This window comes from Rhinolophus ferrumequinum, chromosome 19 (genome assembly GCF_004115265.2).
Source record: "Rhinolophus ferrumequinum isolate MPI-CBG mRhiFer1 chromosome 19, mRhiFer1_v1.p, whole genome shotgun sequence".
Taxonomy (NCBI): Eukaryota; Metazoa; Chordata; class Mammalia; order Chiroptera; family Rhinolophidae; genus Rhinolophus; species Rhinolophus ferrumequinum.
In genome coordinates this window covers 59874863-59896066 of record NC_046302.1, presented here as the reverse complement: position 1 = coordinate 59896066, position 21204 = coordinate 59874863, and the positions used below count along the sequence as shown (strand labels likewise).

The window sequence follows — 21204 nt, the reverse complement described above, 5'->3', positions numbered from 1 at the left end:
AATGAGATAGTGACATTAGCGTCTACATATGAAGGGTTATAGAATCTGTGTCCCTCGCTCTCTCCCTGCCACCTCCTACAGACCGCATAGGGGGCAGTGGCACGTTCGGCAGTGGTAGCGTCCTCTCCTGTCTACTTCCCAGCCGCCCCTTGAGGAGGACCCCCTCCACCTCACTAGCACTTACAACTTACCACCAGGTGCCCAGGTCATGCGAGTGCTCGCTGGACAGTCAGAAAGAGACTTCTAAATTTAAGGAAAGTTCTGAGACCTGACTGCAGGTCTCATGGAACAATCTGCTGAGTACTAACAAAGTGAATGAGGAGAAGAGCGAACTAACCACCCAGCAGAGAAGCAGTCCACACCGTGCAGCGGGCTGAAGGCTGCCTGATGACAGAGCAGACTGCAGCTCGCAGGCTCCCATCTTGAAACAGGGTAGGAGACCCGCGTCGTCTTCCCATCACCCCAGCGCCTGGACATGACGACTGCTCTCCCACATGGCGTGGTGCTGGTGCCACGCCTGAGGCAGAGCTCTCAGGGCACGGTGTGGACCCTATGCTGGACCCGACATGGTCTGCCAAGAGCTGTGCCAAACTGAGTGCAGGGATAGCCTCACAGACACACCTCGGACCTGGGACGGGTGCTGAATTCAGACCCCTTAGAGGGATCAGCTATGAAAACTGCCCGCTGGCTTGGCCGCTGGGGTCACTGGAACCACCTGCCATCAAGGGCCCGTGCCCCGGTGGGCAATCTGAAATCGAGCCGCTATCAGCCCAAACCTGTGACCCCTGCCCAAACCTGCAAATGGGAGGCCACTACAAGGATGGTGACCCTTCCACAGCCCCGTCTGTCTCAGGGGTGTCTCACAGCTGTCACCTTGCAGTTGGCACTTGGATCAGCTGAGTTTGCAACAGAGGACCACGGGCCTGGGCCCGCTTCCCTCACTTGTTCCCACACAGGCCTTGGAAAGGCAGTGTGGTACTCAGGGCTGCTGTCCCCAAGCACATGGGCTGCTCGGGGCCACTCCCAAGATTAAAGGGAGGAGGGGTGACTGAAAAGACCAGGAGCTGGGACGGCTCGGACGATGCCGTGACAACAGAGAGGAAACAAGCCCGACCCTGGGTGGGCAGACGGACAAGGGCTCGGTGGTCTCTGCCTCTCCATCTGTTCACACGCTCCCCCCAGCCCCTGCAAAGGAAAGCACCGCTGCCTGTGCGAGCTTCTGCAAGCGATTACAGCTTGAAATGCAAAGGGGACAGCTGGGTTTTCTCAGATGGATCTTACGGTGCAGGGGCGCTGTCTTCCCTGGCTCCAGCCAGGACCCTACGGGGCATCCTGACACCAACAGTGCAGGCTGCTCTCACTCAGCAGGGCAGTCCTGTGATAATAATTCTGCTACTTCTGCTGTCAAGACGCCTTGGTCCAGGAGTGGCCTGTGAGCAAAAGTTAATAACACACGAGGCCTCGGAAAGCCTGCTTGCAGGAAGGGTGGCTCCTGGCTGGGTTATGGGGACATGGATTTCAGGAGGGATCCCACCCTCCCCAGATAAGAAAGGCTCACTGTACCTGAACTGTTTATTCAAACAACCTGGTTTATGCCAAACACCTGCTTTCCTTCTGGTGCCTTTGGGATGGCCCCCAGTGAAAGCCACTTCAACCTGCTGGGCGTCCCTCCAGGACAGGACTTCACATGTGTTCTCACCACCTGTGGCTGGGGGACTGAGGCAGCCTGTACCAGTCCCCTGGAGGGCTCTGGGGGTGCTTCTGCCTAGTGTCGTCCAGATTCGCCCAGGCACTTCTCCCTTTGCCACCTGTGCTCTGTCCCTTCACTGGAAGAACTCATGGCCATGAGCAGGCTAGTAGCTGAGTCCTGAGACCCCCCCCCCTCACCCCTAGGAATCATCAAAACTGGGGGTGCTCTCGAAAGTCCCCCAACACAGAGTGCCATTTTTACAGTTTTTGTTTTCTGTTTTGTTGTTTTTGCTTTGGAGCAAAAAGTTTGAGCATGGGGACTGCTGAAACAGACAATCATAGACTTGCAGATAAAGAACCAGATGTCAGAGACTGAGACAGCCACAAGCAGCTGTGAGAGAGAGGAGAGGGGAGGCTGGAAACGAGAGCCTCAGCAGGGGCCCTAAGCTGTGAGAAGTCACTCTGACCCTGAACATCCTCATGCACAGCGCAGATGTCAAGCGGCTGAAGAATTGACCAGAGACTTCAGCGGCGCCCGCTGCAGGAAAGACAGAGTTCGGAGTCTGACTCAGACAAGTTAAAACCAAACAAAAAACACAACAGTCTTCAGAAGAACCTAACAGAATCCAGAGTCTCCACAAAGTGTCTTCAATAACTATTGAAGATACAATCCAAATTTCTAGACATACGAAGAAACAAGAACTCAAGATCCTTGTTTAAGAAAGAATTCAATAATGACTAATTCTGAGATGACCAGACAGAATTAAGAGATGAGAATTTCAAACCAGTTATTATAATGTCTCAAAGAATCAAAGGAAAACATTCTCCCAAAGAACAAATAGGAAAATACAACACAGAAAAAGAAAACATATTTAAGAAAAAAGAAACAAATGGAAATTCTAGAATTGAAAAATACAATATCTGAAATACAGTATCTGCTGGGCTTAACAGCAGATGGGAGATTAGAATCAGTGAACTTGAAAATAGGTCAAGAGGTAATGGATCTGAAGGACACAGAAAAAAGATTTTGAGAATGGATATGTAATTGTAACTGGGCTCCTGGAAAAAGTAGAGAGAGAGAATGGGAAAGAAAAACTACTTGAAGAAACAATGAGTGAAAATATATCAGATTAGTTGACAAGATAAATACAGATTTAGGAAGCCCAGAAAAGACCTGGACGGATGAATAAAATGTAAAAATATTGAAGTCTCACTGCTAAAAAACGAAGCTAAACATCTCAAAAACACCTAGGGAAAAATGACACACTACATACAGGGCACAACTATCACAGTAACACTGATTTCTCATTGCAAATAGTGGAAGCAGGAGACAGTAAGACAAATATTTAAAGTGCTGGAGGGGGAAAAACCCTGCCAACCCAGAATTCAATATTCAGCAAAAATATCCTTCACAAAACAGGTGAAACAAAGGTATTTTCAGATCAGCGACAATGAGAACTCGCTAGCAGACACGCACCACAAGAAACGCTAACAGAAGTTCTTCAGGCTGAAGTGAGGTAGCACCGATAGAAACGCAAACCTTCAGGAAGGAATGGGGAAGAACAAAAATGGCAACTATCAAAAGGAAAACTAAAGTCCTGTTTTTTCACTTACTTTCTTTATAATATGTAGACATAATGCATATAGAAAGTATACAACTGCATGTAAAAATATATGCATACGAAAATGCACAATACATGTTCAGCATAGGGTAAACGGATCTACTCAATGACAAGGTTCTTACACGCTATGTGGAGTGATACAATTTCAACTTTTCACAAGACTTTTAGTTGAATGCATTCTGAAATCTCTAGCAACTAGTAAAAAAGGCAAAGAGGAATAGCTAAAAAGCCAACAGATAAAGTAAAACAGAATTCCAAACATATTCAATTAACCTAAAACTGAGGAAGGAACTGAAGGATCACATGAGACACTAGAAGAGGCTGAAGGCCTGAGGGCCGAGAATGGGGATGGGAGTTGGAGGGAGATTAGGAAGAGGGCAGGGAGTGAGTGACAGCTTGAAGTCTCTGAAAAGCAGGGTTAGGTGAAAGCTATTAGGGAGAATTATCCACAGGTAAGAGAAGTACTGGTTCTTCATTATAATGATAGGTAAAAGGGGGGAAACTGGTACCAATACGGCTTGTGGTGTTCATTTATAGGTAGGAAACCGAAGGAGTTCCCATTTGATAGCATCCCTTTACTCTGTAAGGCCAGATCATCTGACGAGAGAAAGGCGGGGCGGGGGGGGGGCAGAAATGCAGGAGAGGGGAAGTCTGTGAGCAATGCCACTGAGAAGAGGCACAAGAGTGGGTGACAGGGTGGCAGTGACAGGCACTTTACTGTGTTGTCTGTGGTCATGGTTTCCGGGTGTATGGAAGGGTGCAGCTTAATTATGTACAAAACTGCCAATTTTACCCCAGCGCAATTGAAAACACACACACAAAATGACAACAGGCGGCAGGTACTAAGGACCAGGCTAGAAATGGTGATCATGAATTTGTGCCCACCTCTGGCGTCCGTTCTGAGGGATGCGGAACAATCCTTTTTCTAGTCCTATTTAACTGTTTTTGTTTCAGCAATCATACATCCTTCTCTGAGGTCTCCTTTTCTACTTGATCTTTTTTCATGGCTTCTATTCTGAGTGTCATACCCTCTCAGATTTCTAAAACCCTCTAAAGATTCCACTCCTGGAACGCTTCATTCACCTCAGCTTGGTTTCTCAATGTACACGGTCTCCCCCTTTCCTGTTGCTTCTACACGTGTCCAATGACCCTTCAGAAAAGGGGGGCAGGATGGCTGTGGGCTCCCACGCTGTACGCACAGGCCTCCTCCTTTTCAGATCTCCTCTGTGGGTGGGAGCCCGACGGGTGGGTTGTACAAGGTGTGATCACAAAATATGGTGAATGTTTAAATAAATAAAAAAATTATTACAGTAAAAGGCACATTGCCATTAATCCCCCTCAAAATACTCCCCGTTGCTTCGAACAGACTTATCCCATCGTTCTTGCCACTTTCTGAAGCAGTTCTGGACGTCCTCTTTCGTGAATGTCTTTAGTTGTGGTATTGTGGCTGCCTCAATGTCCTGAATCATTTTGACTTTGGGGAGCCAGAAGTTGCACAGTGCCAGATCTGGTAAAGAAGGTGGGTAAGGCCACACCATAATGTTTTTATAATATTTGACAGAAAATACCATATACCAGAAGTGATGTGTGACACAGAGCGTTGTCGTCATGGAGATTTATTGTAAAACACACCTTCTCTCAACCGTAGCTCACACCCAACTGACTGCACCGAACAAGTTGAAACTCAGCACAAACTGTTACTGAGGTTTGATGTGCCGCTTCTCATACTGAAGATCCCTGCCTTTTCATTGGATGGCACTCGGCAGCAGCATTCACCGTATTTGTTGATCACACCTTGTATATCATCACTCAAAGATAATACTCTTTAACGGAAAACAAGCAATAGTCTAAAAGTGACATGGCTCCCTTCATTTCTGGAAGAAACATTTACTATTTTGCTGCATACATTTCATTTATTTCCTACTTTGACCTAGATGTGTAAAGAGCATACACATTTTCACATTGCTTAAAAGTTACTTAAAGAACTAGTGTGAAGTCACGGATTCTAATAAAAATGGTGATCATAACGACGAATCTGAAGGGAGCACCCAGTTCTGAGGGCCGGAAAACCCTGAGTAGAATGGGCTGCAAAGTCTCGGTGTACACTGGCCCTTAAGATGGGTAAGCGATCAAAGAAAGTCAGCAGAAGGCAAATGAGGAGCCGTGCGACGACGGAGGGTGTTTCCACCCCTCTTCCTAGCTCCATCCATGTAAGGACACAGTGTCCGAGCTCTGGATAGGCACGTGCTCCCGAAGGAGAATACAGCCAGCACCTTACTTTACAGTGAACTCTCACCATGGGGTTCACTTTGGCAATGAGTTGTGATGAGAAGTGATGTGTGCCACGTGTGAGACACAAGCACACTCCACGCCCTGCCCCTCCTGCCAGCCAGGCTGGAGGGGGAGCAGGCATTTGGGACAGGTGAAAGTCACATAACAAGGATGACAGAGCCGTCTTCTCAGCCTTGGACCACCCACCTCTGGGATGTTGAGTGAAGGAGAAAAGACATCTCTCTGGATTTGGTGGGGCAGGGGCAGGTATAGAAACAGGAAGCAGAAACCATTCTAGACCTCAGAGCAGAAAGGCATTTAACATAGGCAATAAGATACTTCCAACATGAGAGGAGGGGGTGAGGCTCATGATAGAATCTCCAAAATTTACTCATAGAATGTTACCAAAATGATCCTCCGTGGAAAATATTGTTGCAACTATTGACTTCAAGACACACGGATGGAGCTGGGACTGTGGGGTGTGGAGGCCGCTGCCCTCCACGCAGCAACTGCCCGTGAGTCCAGGGAAGCACCTGCCAGCAGAGAACCCCCAACGGGCAGAAACATGACTCGTCCTTGTTCCGGACTTACAAATTCTTTGAGAGTTCATTTCACTTGGGAAAGCTCATCACATACCTTCAAGGGGGCCTGGAAAGTACATTTGATTGCTTTTTGTGTTTCTAGAAAATAGAGACGCTACACGAGACAAAGGGTGAGCACACCAGCTTTCCACAGGGGGTCTGCTATTGCAGCTTAGACTACACATTAACTAATAAAAAGTTATTTTCAAGTTAATTAAGTCAAGCTAGTTTGCACAAGAAGAAATACACTATATAATTTTAGACGTATGAAAATACGACTAGAATGTTTAACAAGCACCCAAATGACTCCTAGGGTAAGGCAAATTTGAGAATCAGTCATCACTTACTTAAGTACTATACTGTCACAGAAATTTTCAAAAAATAAAACATGCACAGAACAGACTACCTTTGGAGACACGGAAATAAAGAGCACGCCAACAGTAGTCCTCATTTGCACATGCTCTCGAACGTTTAGGGAAATGCATTTCATCTGGTGTATTAGACATCAAATGACTGAAAAATGGCACAATAATGAGCATGTCATTTGAAGCTTTTCATGATAATCTAAAAATCATTCTGAAGTTTTCAATAATGTAGGAAAGCCTCTGCTATTAGGTCAAGGGCAACATTTGTTCGCATTACTTAAAGGTCATTAAAATACATCCTTAATCATAACATGTGGTTCATTACAAATAAAATTGCCTTTCGTTCAATAAAACTAATTAAATGTAAATGGTATTGTTTACTGCTCTATGGATCTTTTGAAATAAATCAGCAAGTCATGATTTATTGAAAATTACGGTGACCTCATTGTTGTTAATACATTTGCCTGATCACAAAAGGCAGAAACGGATTTCCCGAATGTCTCCAGTGCCTGAAATGGGTGCCTTCTGGACGACTGCAGAGACGAGGAGCGAGCCTGCTGAGACAGGAGCTGCAGTGCCCCCATTATTCCAGGCTGAGGAAACGCTAATTCTCTGATCACATCAGGTGCTCTGGGAACAACAGGACCGCAGAGGTTACTCTCGATGGTGTCCTCCGTTCTTTTAGGAAAAGCTCTAAGGTTTGTAAGGTTATTTATTCCTGGTGTCACAATGGACACACTGCTCATCTGCTGAAGTGAAAAACAGCGGATGACACCAAATATTCCCCAAATCCATTACATTAGAGACAGAAAAGTCAAAATGAGTGACAGTTATGGGCAATGTAAGCTATTAAATGAGAAACCAAATTGCTTTGCTGTATCCACAATGAAATTAGAGCTTTCTTTTCTATGAAAAGAAATATACACATAATATGCCACATTATATGAAGCTACAAATTTAATTTGATTGATGAACCAGGAATTCAGTTAAAATTCCTTTTTCTAGAACATGCTGCTTTTTGCTTTCATGGTCACATCAAAATTTAAAACTGTTTCATTTACCACACAATTACTTAATCCAAATGCTTAATCACCCACCATATCAAAGAGTATCAACCATAAAAATTTTTAATTAGGATTATTTCAATTGTACATTAGAATTATTTGAATTGTGCACTATAACTTTGTAAATATTTTAAAATTTATACATCTGTGTCACTAATAAAAATGAAAAAAATATCCTTATAATACTATATGATAAAAGATCACTTCCTGTGATCACAAGAATACTCAAAAATATACGCGGTGTGATAAAAAAAATAGTGAATGTTTAAATTTTAAAAAATTTCTTACTGTAAAAGACACATTGCCATTAATCCCCCTCAAAATACTCCCGCTTGCTTCGAACACACTTATCCCATTGTTCTTGCCACTTTCTGAAGTAATTCTGGAAGTCCTCTTTCATGAGTGTCTTTAGTTGCGCTGTCGTGGCTGCCTCCATGTCCTGAATCAATTCAAAACATTTACCCTTCATGGTCATTTTGACTTTGGGAAAGAGCCAGAAGTCGTACGGTGCCAGATCCAGTGAATAAGATGGGTGAGGACACACCCTAATGTTTTTATTTGACAGAAATTGCTGTATATCCGTTGTGATCACAAAATCCAGTAAATGCTGATGCTGCGTGCCATCCAAAGGAAAGGCAGGGATCTTCAATAGGGAAGCGGTGCGTGAAACCTTAGTAACAGTGTGTGACAAGTTTCAACTTGTTTGGTGCCGTCAGTCAGGTGTGAGCTACGGTTGAGAGAAGGTGTATTTTAAAGTGTGCTGCGAATCATCCTCCATCATGACAATGCTGCATGTCACACATAGCTCCCGGTAAGGCAATTTTTGTTAAATAAAAACATTACGGTGTGTCCCCATCCACCTTATTCACTGGATCTGGCACCGTGTGACTTTTGGCTCTTCCCCAAAGTCAAAATGATTCAGGAAATCGAAGCAGCCACAACAGCACAACTGTGAGTAAAGATAGTCACGAAAGAGGATTTCCTGAACTGCTTCAGAAAGTGGCAAGAACGATGGGATAAATGTGTTAGAAACAAGCAGGAGTATTTTTAGGGGAATTAACAGCAATGTGTCTTTTACTGTAATAATTTTTTTTTATTTAAAACCTTTTCACTGTGTTAACTGATTTCAAGTTTATTCTCCAAAATGTGTGAGAAATCCACAGAATATAATTACAGTATTTATATTTTAAGTAAATACAGTTAAGGTGCTACATTTTATTAAAAGAAATGATTACTTTAAAGTATAAAAATTTCCTATTGTTATTCATTCTTGAAAAACACAGAAACATAGAAAAATGTACATCTGCTTTCCTATACTTCATTTCTGGAACACTGAACTCGTGGGGTAAAGTCCAACACCGCACTCAGCGGCATGGAAATATCATTTGACTATAGACGAACCCTATAGCGAAAAGGTTAAACATTCACCATATTGTTTGATTGCACCTCGTAGATCATAACAGTGTCATTTACACTACTTTCTTAAGACATAATTTACGTGCAATAAACGGTGTCTGTTTAAAGTGTACAATTTTATGCATTTGAATACGTGTATATGCCCATCGCCACATCAAGGTATGGAACATCTCTACCTCTTCCATGCAGGGCACCCTCACCATTTTGGGCTCCACTTTCCCAGAATTCTGTACCCGTTCAAGCATACGCTACAAGCACTTGTTTGTCTGCTTTGTCTTGGGCTTTGCTGTCCAACAAATTCTCTCTGATAGAGTGGCTTAACGCCACACTTTCTTTTCTACTCCTCTTAGCAAAACTACCTACTACCACTGATTATTCAGTGCAAGTGCTTCCAGGTGTCCAGTCCAGACTCAAGAATTCTTGGAAGTGATGCTCAGAGGGAAAGACTCAGGATGGGGCCACCATCCAAGCATGACAGCCAAGAGAAATCCTCCCAGTCCTTTAGGATTCATGATCTTTACCTCCCGTTTTCTTCCTGGAGAGACTGATTACTTGAGGATGCTTGCTAAAGAAAAGAAAAAGGACACAAAGGAGGAGGAAATATGCAACCAAGCACTTGGAGCCCTAACCCAACAACTGGCTCAAATTACATCAGAAGTCAACAGGCTGCAAGAACGTCTCATGATAAAGACTAATTTGTTAGAACAAACAGTATGAGAAGTGTAAGCTAGATGTCTTAAGTAATAAGGTGACGGCACATGAAAAAAATTTTCTGAGCTCACACAAAACACTGGCTGAGAGAGACGACATGCAGGGCCAAATCATAAGTCAATACGTAGGAAAGAACTGAAGTAGAACTGAATACACTCTGTGAACATAACAGAAAGAAATAACAAATAAATTAAAAAGACATCAGGAAAATCCCCAACTATTTGGTAAATAAACAATATATATTTCCAAGTAAATGAGGGGTGAAAGAAATCATAAAGGAATCAGAAAACATTTTTAATAATATATAAAAATTTGTGTGATACAGGCTAGGTAATGCTTAGAAGGAGATTTTAGCTCTAAAAGCTTGTAACAAAAGAGAGTCAAGTATAAAATCAAGAGTCTAACTTCTACTTTAAGAAGTTAAGCAAGAAAAGAAAATCAGAAACAAAATAAGTAGAATGAAGGAAATGAAGATCACAACAGATATCAGTAACACAGAAAATGTATACAGATAATAATCAATGAACCCAAAAGCAAGTTCTTTGAAATGATCACTAAAATTGATGAACCTCTCGCTAGACTGACCAAGAAGAAAAGAGATGTAAACTACCAATATTGAGAATGAAAAAGGAGACCTACAACCATGAAAAAATAATCAAATATTATGAATTTTATGCTATTAAATTTGGCAACTTACATGAAATGGATAAATTCATTGAAAAACACAAATTTCCAATGAACAGAAATTTTGATTAACTGTTATCTAACTCAGAAAGTTAACTGACAATTAAATAATTTCCCACAAAGTGAACTCCTGGCCCAGACAGTTTCAAGGGTGAATTTGTTCAATTTATTTAAAAAAGTATCTTGTACCAAATACTTCAAAAAAAATGCAGGAGGTGAAATTTCCCCATCTCATTTACTGAGGCCAGCATACCCTTAGATATCAAACCAAAGACATTGTAACAAACTCAATACAGACAAATATCCCTCATGAACATATGCGCAAAAAATCCTTCACAAAATATTAGCCAGTCGAATCCTACAACATATGAAAAGGACACTGAGCAGGACCAAATGGGGTTTGGTGACCCCAGCCCATATAAATCATCAGATTAATAGATGACAGAGAAAAATGTATGATTGCCGCAACAGAAACAGAAAAGCCTTTGACAAATCCAACACCCATTTCTGCTAAACCTCGTAGCAAACTAGGAACGAAAAGCCTTTCCTCACCCTGAGAAGCGGAACCGAGGAAAAACCTACAGCTGTCATCACACATGATGCTAAAAGGCTGACTGTTTCCCAAGACTGGAAAAGACAAGGATGAATGGTTTCTCCACTTCTGTTTAAGGCAGCATCAGCCATCTCTGCCTGGTAATACTGCAAGGCTGAGATACACACCGGAATAAGGGAGCTACCTGTCTTCTCTGCACATGGCATGACCGAGTAGAAAGAACATTCTAGGGAATTACACAGAAGCCATTAGAGACAGAAACAGACATTTCCCCGAAGAGGACACACAGATGGCACCAAAGCACATGAGATAATGTCCGGCATTATGAAGCATCACAAAAAAGCAAACCAAATGAGATATACCTACACACCTACAAAATGACACAAATAAAGCGCTGCCCCAACTTGTCACCTAACGACTCCCTAGGCACCCAGTTGTTCCTGCCCACTGAGAAGGGGAGAAGGTCAGGTGGTTGGTGTACAAGACTCAATGCCAACACCGACTTCTCTGTTGCTTTCTTCCGCGGGTCCCGTAGAATCTGCCTTCTACCAAACACAGAACTAACCCAGACCACACAAATTTTAAAGAAACCACAGAGTTTAAAGAAACCATCGCAGAACGCTGAGAATTAGCAGCCCACAGAAAAAGTCATCTGACTGGCATGCTGTGCTCCCTGGCTTTGACTGAGAAACTCTGATCCAGAACAGCAGTCTGGGCAGCTGTCAACAGTACCTTCTGAGCTAGGGACTGATGGAGAGTACAAGATGTACCGACATAAAACAGGCGATGTAAAAATACTTGTGTGTCTAAGGAGGGGAGAATGAAAAATGGAATACAGGTCTGCCATATCTGGTTTCATAGTTTGATATCCACACACATGAGCTGCAGGATTCCAGGAGTTTCACTCTACTGCCATCGTTATTATAGAGTCTCAAGTTGTCCCACCATTGGGGGACAATCTGATTTCCAGAGTTACCACAGTATTAGATTAGAATGTGCTAAGACACCACAGAAATTATTTTGGCATAATTGTCAATGATCCTTCATTGGTAATGAAGAAATTATCTTTTAAAATCATCAATGCATTAAATAAGTTAATTGGTATAAACAGAACCATCCTTACTACACAGAAACGACCACTAAAAATAAGCGGGTACAGTAATTATGATGCTCACCCCCAAAGCTGGCAGCCTCTGTGTGCAGCTCACTGCCACTTTCAGCTTCCAGTCGGTTTCACCATCTAGTTGATCAGTTCGAATAAAACATGAACCTTGGAATTAAAGAAGAAAAATTTCTGAGTTACAGGACTTAAAAACAAAAATTCCATGGCACATTGGGATTCAGAAATGATATATCTAGAGATTCCCATCAACAAAAATCCTTAAAAGCCTTTATTTATTGATTCACAAAATGAGTTTGCTCATTTTGAAAAGATATAGTCATGAACTCTTTAATCACTTACCTATGTCGTGTTCTTGCCTATTAGGGCTTAATATGAATTGTGCTTCATTTTAGAAAGACTACACTGATCATTTCTACCTTTAATTCATGTTTGATAACAAAACAGTAAGTAAATACTCAAAAATATCCAAGAATGTGATATAACTTTGCCAATAAAATATCTGACGTACATCACAAAACACACATTCAGTAATAAAAGCATAGCCAAAATGCTAAAACCCTGCTACATACTGGAAACCCTAAATCTTAACATGAAAAAATATTAACTGTCAAAACTCCATTTACCCTTTGGCCATGCAGTCACAACACTTTTCACAATCTATCCCAAGGTAAAATATCATGTTTTATATGTATATAATGCCATATACAGGAGACAAACATGCAACATTATTTATAATAAAGAGCTGGGAACATGATGAGAAAAACCAACTGACTGAAAGGGGCACATGTAGCAGTAAAAAAAAAAGGAAGAGAGAAATGAGAAAGACCTCCGTATTCAATGAAAGATCTCTCAGCTATGTGTTCTTACAGGAAGAAAGCAAGATGCAAAACCCTGCAGAGAATACACCTTCCATTTAAGATCAAGGGTGGAAGGGGGAAGAGAGTGTGCGTGGGCACACGTCGGGGTAACACCAAGAGGGAGGAAGTGAACGGGGAGGGACTGGCATGGAAGCTGCAACTTTCTAAATACATTCTATGTTATACTCTTTGCTTTGAAATCACATGTTTTACATAATTAAAAAGAGAAATTACATCCAACTTTAAAAAAGCAATTCCCCCAAATGAAAGGAAGCATATAAAACAAGGTAACAAATTAGTAGTTTAATCACAAATCGAATTTAGTGACCTCGGAGGTTTTAAAAACATTTAATTGTAAAATAAAACAGTTACAAAAAGCCACACAAGCATGTGTATACCTCGGTGAAGTGACAAGGTGAACACCTTCTAAACAACTGCATTTTCCTTAGAAAAAAACAATTATTAGTCTAAAATCTAGAATTACTGCAACTTTAGTTTGTATCTCTAAATCTTGTCTTCTATATCATTTAAAAGGCTAATGAATTAAAGATAATTAGTTTATTTTCTGGGGATCACAATTTATCAAGATGTAAATTTGTGACATCAACAACCAAAAGGTACGGGGATGGAGCTATAAAGGAGCAGAGTTTCTTATTGATCTTAAACTGGTATAAATTCAAATTAGGGTGTTACAACTTTAGGATACGAAATGTAACTCCCATGGCAACCACAAAGAAAACAGCTATACAGTGTACACAAAAGGAAATGAGAAAGGAAGTTAAATATTTCACGACAAAATATCAGCTAAAACAGACAACAATGCAGCAATGAGGGACAAAAAAGCTTAGGCAAATGGAAAACAAACTGCACAATGAAAGAAGTTGTTCCTTACCAGTAATTACTTTAAATGTAAATGGGTTAAACTCTTAGTCAAGGAAAGAGATCGGCCAAAAGGATAAAAACACATGATCCAAACATAGGTTGTCTATAAGAGGCTCACTTTAGATCCAGAGATGTTGAAAGTGAAAGGATGGAGAAAGATATTCCACACAAAACACTATGGCGGTTTCTCAAAAAAAAAAAAAAAAAAAAAAAATTCCATATAACCTAGCAATTAATTCCACTTTTGGGCATATCCCCAAAAGAAGTGAAAGCAGAGTCTCAAAGAGCTGTCTGTACCCCCATCATCATAGCAGTATTCACAACAGGCAAAACCTGGAAACAACCCAAGTGTCCATTGACAGATGAATGGATAAAAAAATGTGGTATCTACACACAATGGAGTATTATTCAGCCTTAGAAAGGAAGGAAATTTTGTAATATACTACACCATGAATGAACTTCAAAGACATTATGCTAAGTGAAATAAGCCAGCCATAAAAAGTGAAATACTATATAATTCCACTTACATGAGGTTATTAGAATAGTCAAAATCCTAAGGACAAAAAGTAGAACGGTGGTTGCTGGGAAGAGGGGAGAGCAAGGAGTTATTTGTTAATGGGTATAGAGTTTCTGCTCTGTAAGAATAAAAAGTTCGGGAGATGAGTGGTGCCAATGATTGTAAAACAATGTGAATGTACTCAATACCACTGAACTGTACACTTAAAATGGTTAAGACGTTAAATTTTATTTTATGTGTATTCTAACATAGCAACAAAAAATACATTAATTTCAAAAAGGAAACCACTCACTAACCTTAAGACTTACAACTACAGTAATCAAGACAGTGTGGTGTTGGTGTAAGAACAGACAAATAGATCAATGGAACAGAATAAAGAATCCAGAAATAGACCCACACAAATACAGTCAACTGCAACAAAGATGAAAAGTCAATACAACGGAGTGAAGAAACTCTCCTCAACGAACGGTTCTGGGACAACGGGACATCCATGCACAAAAACGTGAAACTACATACAGACCTTATTACACAGACCTCCATAAAATTAACTCACAAACCAAAGTGTAAAAGCCACAGAATTCCTCGAAGGTAACACAGGAGGAAAGCTAGGTGACCTGGGGTATGCAGACGACTTTTTAGATACAACACCAAAGACATGGTCCATGAAAAAAGAATCAATGAATTGGACCTCCTTGAAATGAAAAACGACTGCTTTGTGAAAGACAATCTCAGGAGAATGAGAAGACAAGGCACAGACTGAGGGAAAATGTTTGCAAAAGACACATCTGATAAAGGACTGTAATCAAAAATACACGAAGAACTCTTAAAATTCATGAAGAAAACAGCACATAAAAAATGAGCCAAAGACCCGAACAAGAAGATATACAGAGGCCAAGCAAGCATGTGCAGGAGGCTCCACGCCATATGTCCTCAGGGAAATGCAAGTTCAGTCAATAAGGAGTCACCACCGCACGCCTGTGAGAATCTACACATCTAATCCAGAACAGATGACACCCAGTGCTGACGAGGACGTGGAGCCACAGGAACTCTCAGTCACTGCTGAGGGGAGGCAGCCGGTGCCACTACCTTAGAGACTGCTGGGCGGTTTCTCACAAAACTAACACTCTCCCCATATGACCCAACGATCACGCTCCTTAGCACTTACCCAAAGGAGCTGGGAACTTATGTCCACAACATCTCCTGCACACAGAAGTTATACTGGCTTTACTCAATCGCCAAAACTTATTAGCAACCAACACGTCCTTCAGTACGTACATGCGTCAACTGTGGTCCACGCAATGCAGAATTATTCAGCACTAAAAAGAAGTGTGCCATCAAGCCATGGAAAGACATGGAGGAAACGTTAATGCACATCACTAAGTGAGAGTAGCCGACTGAAAAGCTACACACTGTGTGATTCCAACTATATGACATTCTGGAAAAGACAAAACCATGGAGACAAGCCCCAGTGGTTTCCAGGGATGGAGTGGATAAACAGGCAGAGCGCAGAGGAGTTTTAGGGCAGTGACACCACTCTGTGTGGCACTATGGTGGTGGATACCGGTCATTATCCATCTGCCCAAACTCACGGACTGTACAACGCCAGAGTGACCCTAGTAGAAACCATGGGCTGTGGGGTATCACGGTGCACGGGGGCAGGTCCATCCACTGTAACAAATGTTCCAGTCTGGTGGGGACGCCGATAATGAGGGAAGCTGTGCTGCGTGAGAGCAGGAAGTGGGTGGGAAATCTGCCTCCTTCTCACGATTTTGTAAACTTAAAGTGCTCTAAAAATTAGTGCAAAATTTTAAGTTTTAAACATATTCACATAGAAAATATCAACCAAAAGCATTACACAAACATTTGTTCTTTGTAAAAAGAAACACTGCAAAAGCCAGAACTGCACTAGAGAAACGCAGTTAGCTGGAACACCTGCCGAGCAGAGACTACTTCCCTTGTACTTTCTCACAAGCGTATTTCCGGGCCGCCCTCCAGGATACTGGGCCTGGCGCCTATCCATCACCCTCCTGTAGGACTCCCGGCCCATGCACGCTTGGTGCACCCACGCAGGTGCAGACACTAATGCAGCTCCTGCCGGACGACCGCCCACTTGTGCACTTCATTTTATCAATAACCAGCTCGTGGCCTTTTCCCTTTTATCCAGAAAACATGGCCTTGTGCCAGGTCAGCTTTCAACAGTGACCGCCACAGCCACACACACTCAGCACAAGGTTTTACACTACTTTGAAACAGTTCTTGATCAGTGCTGAAACGGGTTTTAACTTTATAGGCAGACACAGAAATCCGAAGATTACCATAGACAGGAAATAGGTTACAATCTCACCAAGTTCACAACTACCTACCGGCTGCAGTAAGGGCAGCGCCTGAACTTCAAATGGTGGGTTCTTCCCACAGAAGTGATATTGGTTATGTTTTTTCATATCTAATGGATCTATTCAAGATCACGTATCCACAAAGCAGCTGACATAACATGGTTATTTAACAGTTAAATGGTAAAAATAATTTTAAATGGGTAAAATAATACTATAAAAGATTACTATCAAAACAAACAAAGATAAAATTGAACAGTGGTGGGAGAGGTTGTAAATGATAAGTTTAAGGAAAGCAGATGTACTTTTATCTTTAAAATAGTAAATGAGGATGATGAAGATTTTACAGGAAATGTCTAGACATATTCAGGGAGAAAAAGCAACCCCGCCAATGTCTCCGTGAGCTCACATGGCATGGCCGAGCTTTTCTTAATGCAAGTGTACAGGTACCCTACCGGGTACCAACACTCACTAAACACCCACTAGACCAAAAACATGATTCCAGGTACAAGGTTCCTACGGATCTTGGTAAGTCTACAGTCTAATAAAGAAAGATAGATAACTAAATAAAAAATAAGAGGAAAAAAGAAGAAGTTCTGGGAGAAGCACAGCATGGGGTTGATCACGCAAGAAGCCCAGCCTGGGTTCTGAAACAATGTACCCGGAACCATTTGAAGCACACTAGAGGTCCTGTGCTGGAAATGCGTGGAGAAGCGCTGCTGCAAAAGCCCGAGGGGCACTGCCAGAAAATGGCTACAGCACAGGTACAGATGAGCGAGAGCAGACCCACGACCACACAACCAGCCTAGAAAGTGTTCTGAGAGAAGTACAATGGCACTTTCAAACCATGGCCGGGAAATGTCTGCAGATGGGCCGTAATAAGCTCGACGCGATTTTCAAGTGTGCAGGCGGTCAGCGGCCCAGCGCCCGCGATGCTCAGGGGTCAGCCGTGCTCGCTGTCAGAACGGTCTTTTCTACCATGACTGGGATCCTTCTGAACCTCAAGGTCCAGAGCACAATGAAAGAGACTAACAGGAGCCGGGCAGGAGGAGGAGCAGGACTGGGCTAAACAGACAGGGAGAACAAGTCTGGGACGTGGAGGGGACTTCACAGGGACGCTTCTCCAGGGCCTCGCTCATTTAGAAAATACCTTCCACAGAAACTAACATAAGCCTGCAAATTAAGGAAGAATTATTAATAGTTACGGCTTCTACTCTGGATCAGAAAGTGTACGAAGCTGAATGCATATACACATAGATCCACGCGCAATAGAACGTGACCCTTTCTCCTCAGGAAAGGCTCCCAGCATTCACGGGGCATCTAAGGGCCCGTGCCGACCGACACAACATCTGATGTCCTATGAGACAGGACATAGGTAGCAGTGCCCGAAGTGCCACCAGGAGAGCAGGGTCAGCGCCGTCACCAGGCCCGCCCCCGACCCCTGCAGTGCCACAGCTGGGAACTGGCCGTGGCTCACTGCCCATCGCACTTTATCTGCGTCACACCAGCAGCTTCATCTGCGTGCTGGTCGCTGTCCGTCATCTGTTGACCTTGCAGTGACCTGGCTGACCGAGTTCTGGGAGTTTATCTCCCCAGCAGTGTACACCCTGGAGGCCCCTGCTCAGATTCTCCTCGCTTCCCAGGGGTTGCTCCTGGCTCCACACACTCCTCTTAGTGGTCAAAGGAGGTGCTTGAACTTGAACTTGCTTGGTCACCCAGACTGGATGCGTGGTGGGAGGCTACTCTCTCAGGCTGGAAGTTCAGTCAAGGATGACAGCTGGAGGTTCTCTCTGTCCACTGGTGAGACCTCAGCCGTGGGCACGCGGACCATCCTGCAGGCCAGTGACACCGGAGAGCACGCCAGCAAGGCTGTGTGTGGCTGAGGGGCCTGCGTGTCCCGGAGCAGCCTCCCCAGCGGGCCCTGACTCCCACCCTGGTGCCCGAGCCAAGGAGCCCAGTGGACCCCATGCCGAGGAGTGGGAGCCCACAGGCCCCCGTTCCACCCCCATTCCTGGGCTCTGGCTGGGCTGTTACGTTCCTTGTTGGGGTGTCTCATGGACCCTCCTTCGCCTCCTTTTGAACTGCTAGCCACCAAGCTCTCCACTGTTTGCAGCAACGTGCGTAGGCATCTGTGGCAAGTTTTGGTCCTAGCAAAAGCTGCAGGACCTCGGGGCTGGGTGTGGGACAGCAGCCAGCTTTATCAGAGTGACACCTCGCTTATAACTGGGTACTGGAGAGAGGGGCTGTGCTAGCCTCTTGTGCCCTACAAGATCGCTGGTGGAGACACTGGCCGGGGCCCCAGTACCCTGGCTGGTCAAGACGTGGGCAGAGCTCTCTCCTAAGTGGGGGCTGGGCAGCGGAGGGGAAATGAGTCAGGTGGGCACCCCTCCCAAGGTGAAGTCCTGGCTTTGGCCTGCGGGCCGCAGGGTAGGGGGTCGGCCTGCCTTCGTGGATGCACTGGCTGGAGCAGGAGTTTCCTTCACACAGAGATGAGGTCCATCAGGATCCAATGGCACAGAACCAACCCTTCTTTCTTACTGAGAAAGAAGGTCTCTGAAGAGTATTAAAACAGTTACTCTCAAAAGACACATAACTGGAGATTTGACCTTTATCTCAGGGATTCTCTTCAATGAAAAAAAAGTCCTCTGGTGGTTTTTAGTCAGGGGTGATTTTACCCATGCTCCAGGAGACACATGAAAACTTCTGGAAATGCTGGTTTTCACAACTGTGTGTGTATGTGTGTGTATGTGGGGGGGGGGGGGCACTGGCATCTAGTGCGGTGAAGCCAAGAACCCTGTTCAACACCCTCCTGTGAGTAACAGGCCATCACAGCCCAGAGCCACCTGGCCAGCTGTCCCCAGGGCTGAAGGTGAATAACAGGCCATCACAGCCCAGAGCCACCTGGCCAGCTGTCCTCAGGGCTGAAGGTGAGTAACAGGCCATCACAGCTCAGAGCCACCTGGCCAGCTGTCCTCAGGGCTGAAGGTGAATAACAGGCCATCACAGCCCAGAGCCACCTGGCCAGCTGTCCTCAGGGCTGAAGGTGAGTAACAGGCCATCACAGCCCAGAGCCACCTGGCCAGCAGTCCTCAGCGCTGAAGGTGAGTAACAGGCCATCACAGCCCAGAGCCACCTGGCCAGCAGTCCTCAGCGCTGAAGGTGAGTAACAGGCCATCACAGCCCGGAGCCACCTGGCCAGCTGTCCCCAGGGCTGGGTACTAGCTCTAGAACTCTGGAATGCTCCCTGTCAATCACTGCACCTGACCAAGTTTTCCATCTGCACAGTAGAAAAATAAACTGGCTTTGGAGATGTGTTGTCCAATTTAGAGGAAAATCTATTAGCTGCCAGAGAACGGGGAACTTGATTATTTAGCTATCTCTTTTGCAAACTTGGGGAAATAGTTACAGCAGCTACAGAAGAATGTATCGTGACACAGCTTAGTCCAGAACACCCTTCACACATCGCCCTAAAACCAAAACCGACCGGTCCACGCCCACCCACCCCCATAAGTGCTCAGGTCCCTTTGAGCCCCAGAAGCAATGCCTCCTGCATCCCGTGGGTGTCCTCTTGTCCCCTTATGCTGCAAAGCTACCAATCCTTTCCTCTGCCAGCCAAGGTACTCTCAACTGATCATGACCACCAGCACTTCAGGACCGAAAATGCGCCCCACTGTACTGTCACCCTTGTAACCAGCCCACGTGTGGGCGTTCCTACTGCCGACATGAACCGAGGCGACTCACCTTCCTAAGGCCACCAGGACAGAGCTCTGGAAAGGGGTTTCAGTCGTCTAGTTTCTCAACTGAAGACACAGCTGTGAGACCATGACCTGAATGCATGCATATTTATACATGCGTGTGTGTGTTCTGACATAAAACATATAAGCAGCTTCAAAGAGACGGCATTCTAGATTCTGTCCAACACACAATTTGCAACATGAATGCCAGCTGCTCCACTCTAGGTTTGCTTTCTAATGTATAAAATAAGAAAAGGTGTGAATCTCTACAGGCTTAAATTTCAAACATTTTGTGTTTCCAAAAGTGAAAGCTTCTCTTATCTAGATTTCTGTAAACTTGTTAAACACTGGAAACAATACAGTTGCCATTCTATAAAGAAAAAGGACTGCTTCATGTTAAACAATTATATGCTATTTTAAAAATTTATGGGAAATCGACATAATTTATCTTCAACTACATTTAACATTACTAACTTCACAGTAACCAATATGACTTAAGAACGAACTGTAGCAAAATCAGAAGTATGAGCGACGTGACTTGTCTTACACCAACTGCATCAAATAATTTCCCAATGAGCACTGGTTACAGCCAATGCCGGTGAGGGCTCAGCAGAAATGAATTATTAAATCGGTCTGCTTATATCCTATTACAGACTTCTTATGAATACTTGATTGTATTTTGTATAATTGACAAGAGTTGACAGGAAAGGACAGATTTAATGACAATCAAATTAAGATCAACTAGTGTGTGTGTCCCGCAGGAGAGCCGCCTCAAGTGGTGATAAAGTAACTGATGGGACGCTGT

General features: G+C 43.8%; 1 protein-coding gene across 1 annotated transcript in view; it reads right to left on the bottom strand.

Annotated features, from left to right (window-relative positions):
• The window catches only part of ATP9B (ATPase phospholipid transporting 9B (putative)), a 169036-nt gene that overhangs the window by 101350 nt on the left and 46482 nt on the right, over positions 1-21204 (bottom strand). Inside the window, exon 8 of the mRNA XM_033087134.1 lies at positions 12132-12226. Coding sequence (XP_032943025.1) covers positions 12132-12226 — 95 coding nt within the window. The remainder of the gene's footprint in view (positions 1-12131; positions 12227-21204) is intronic.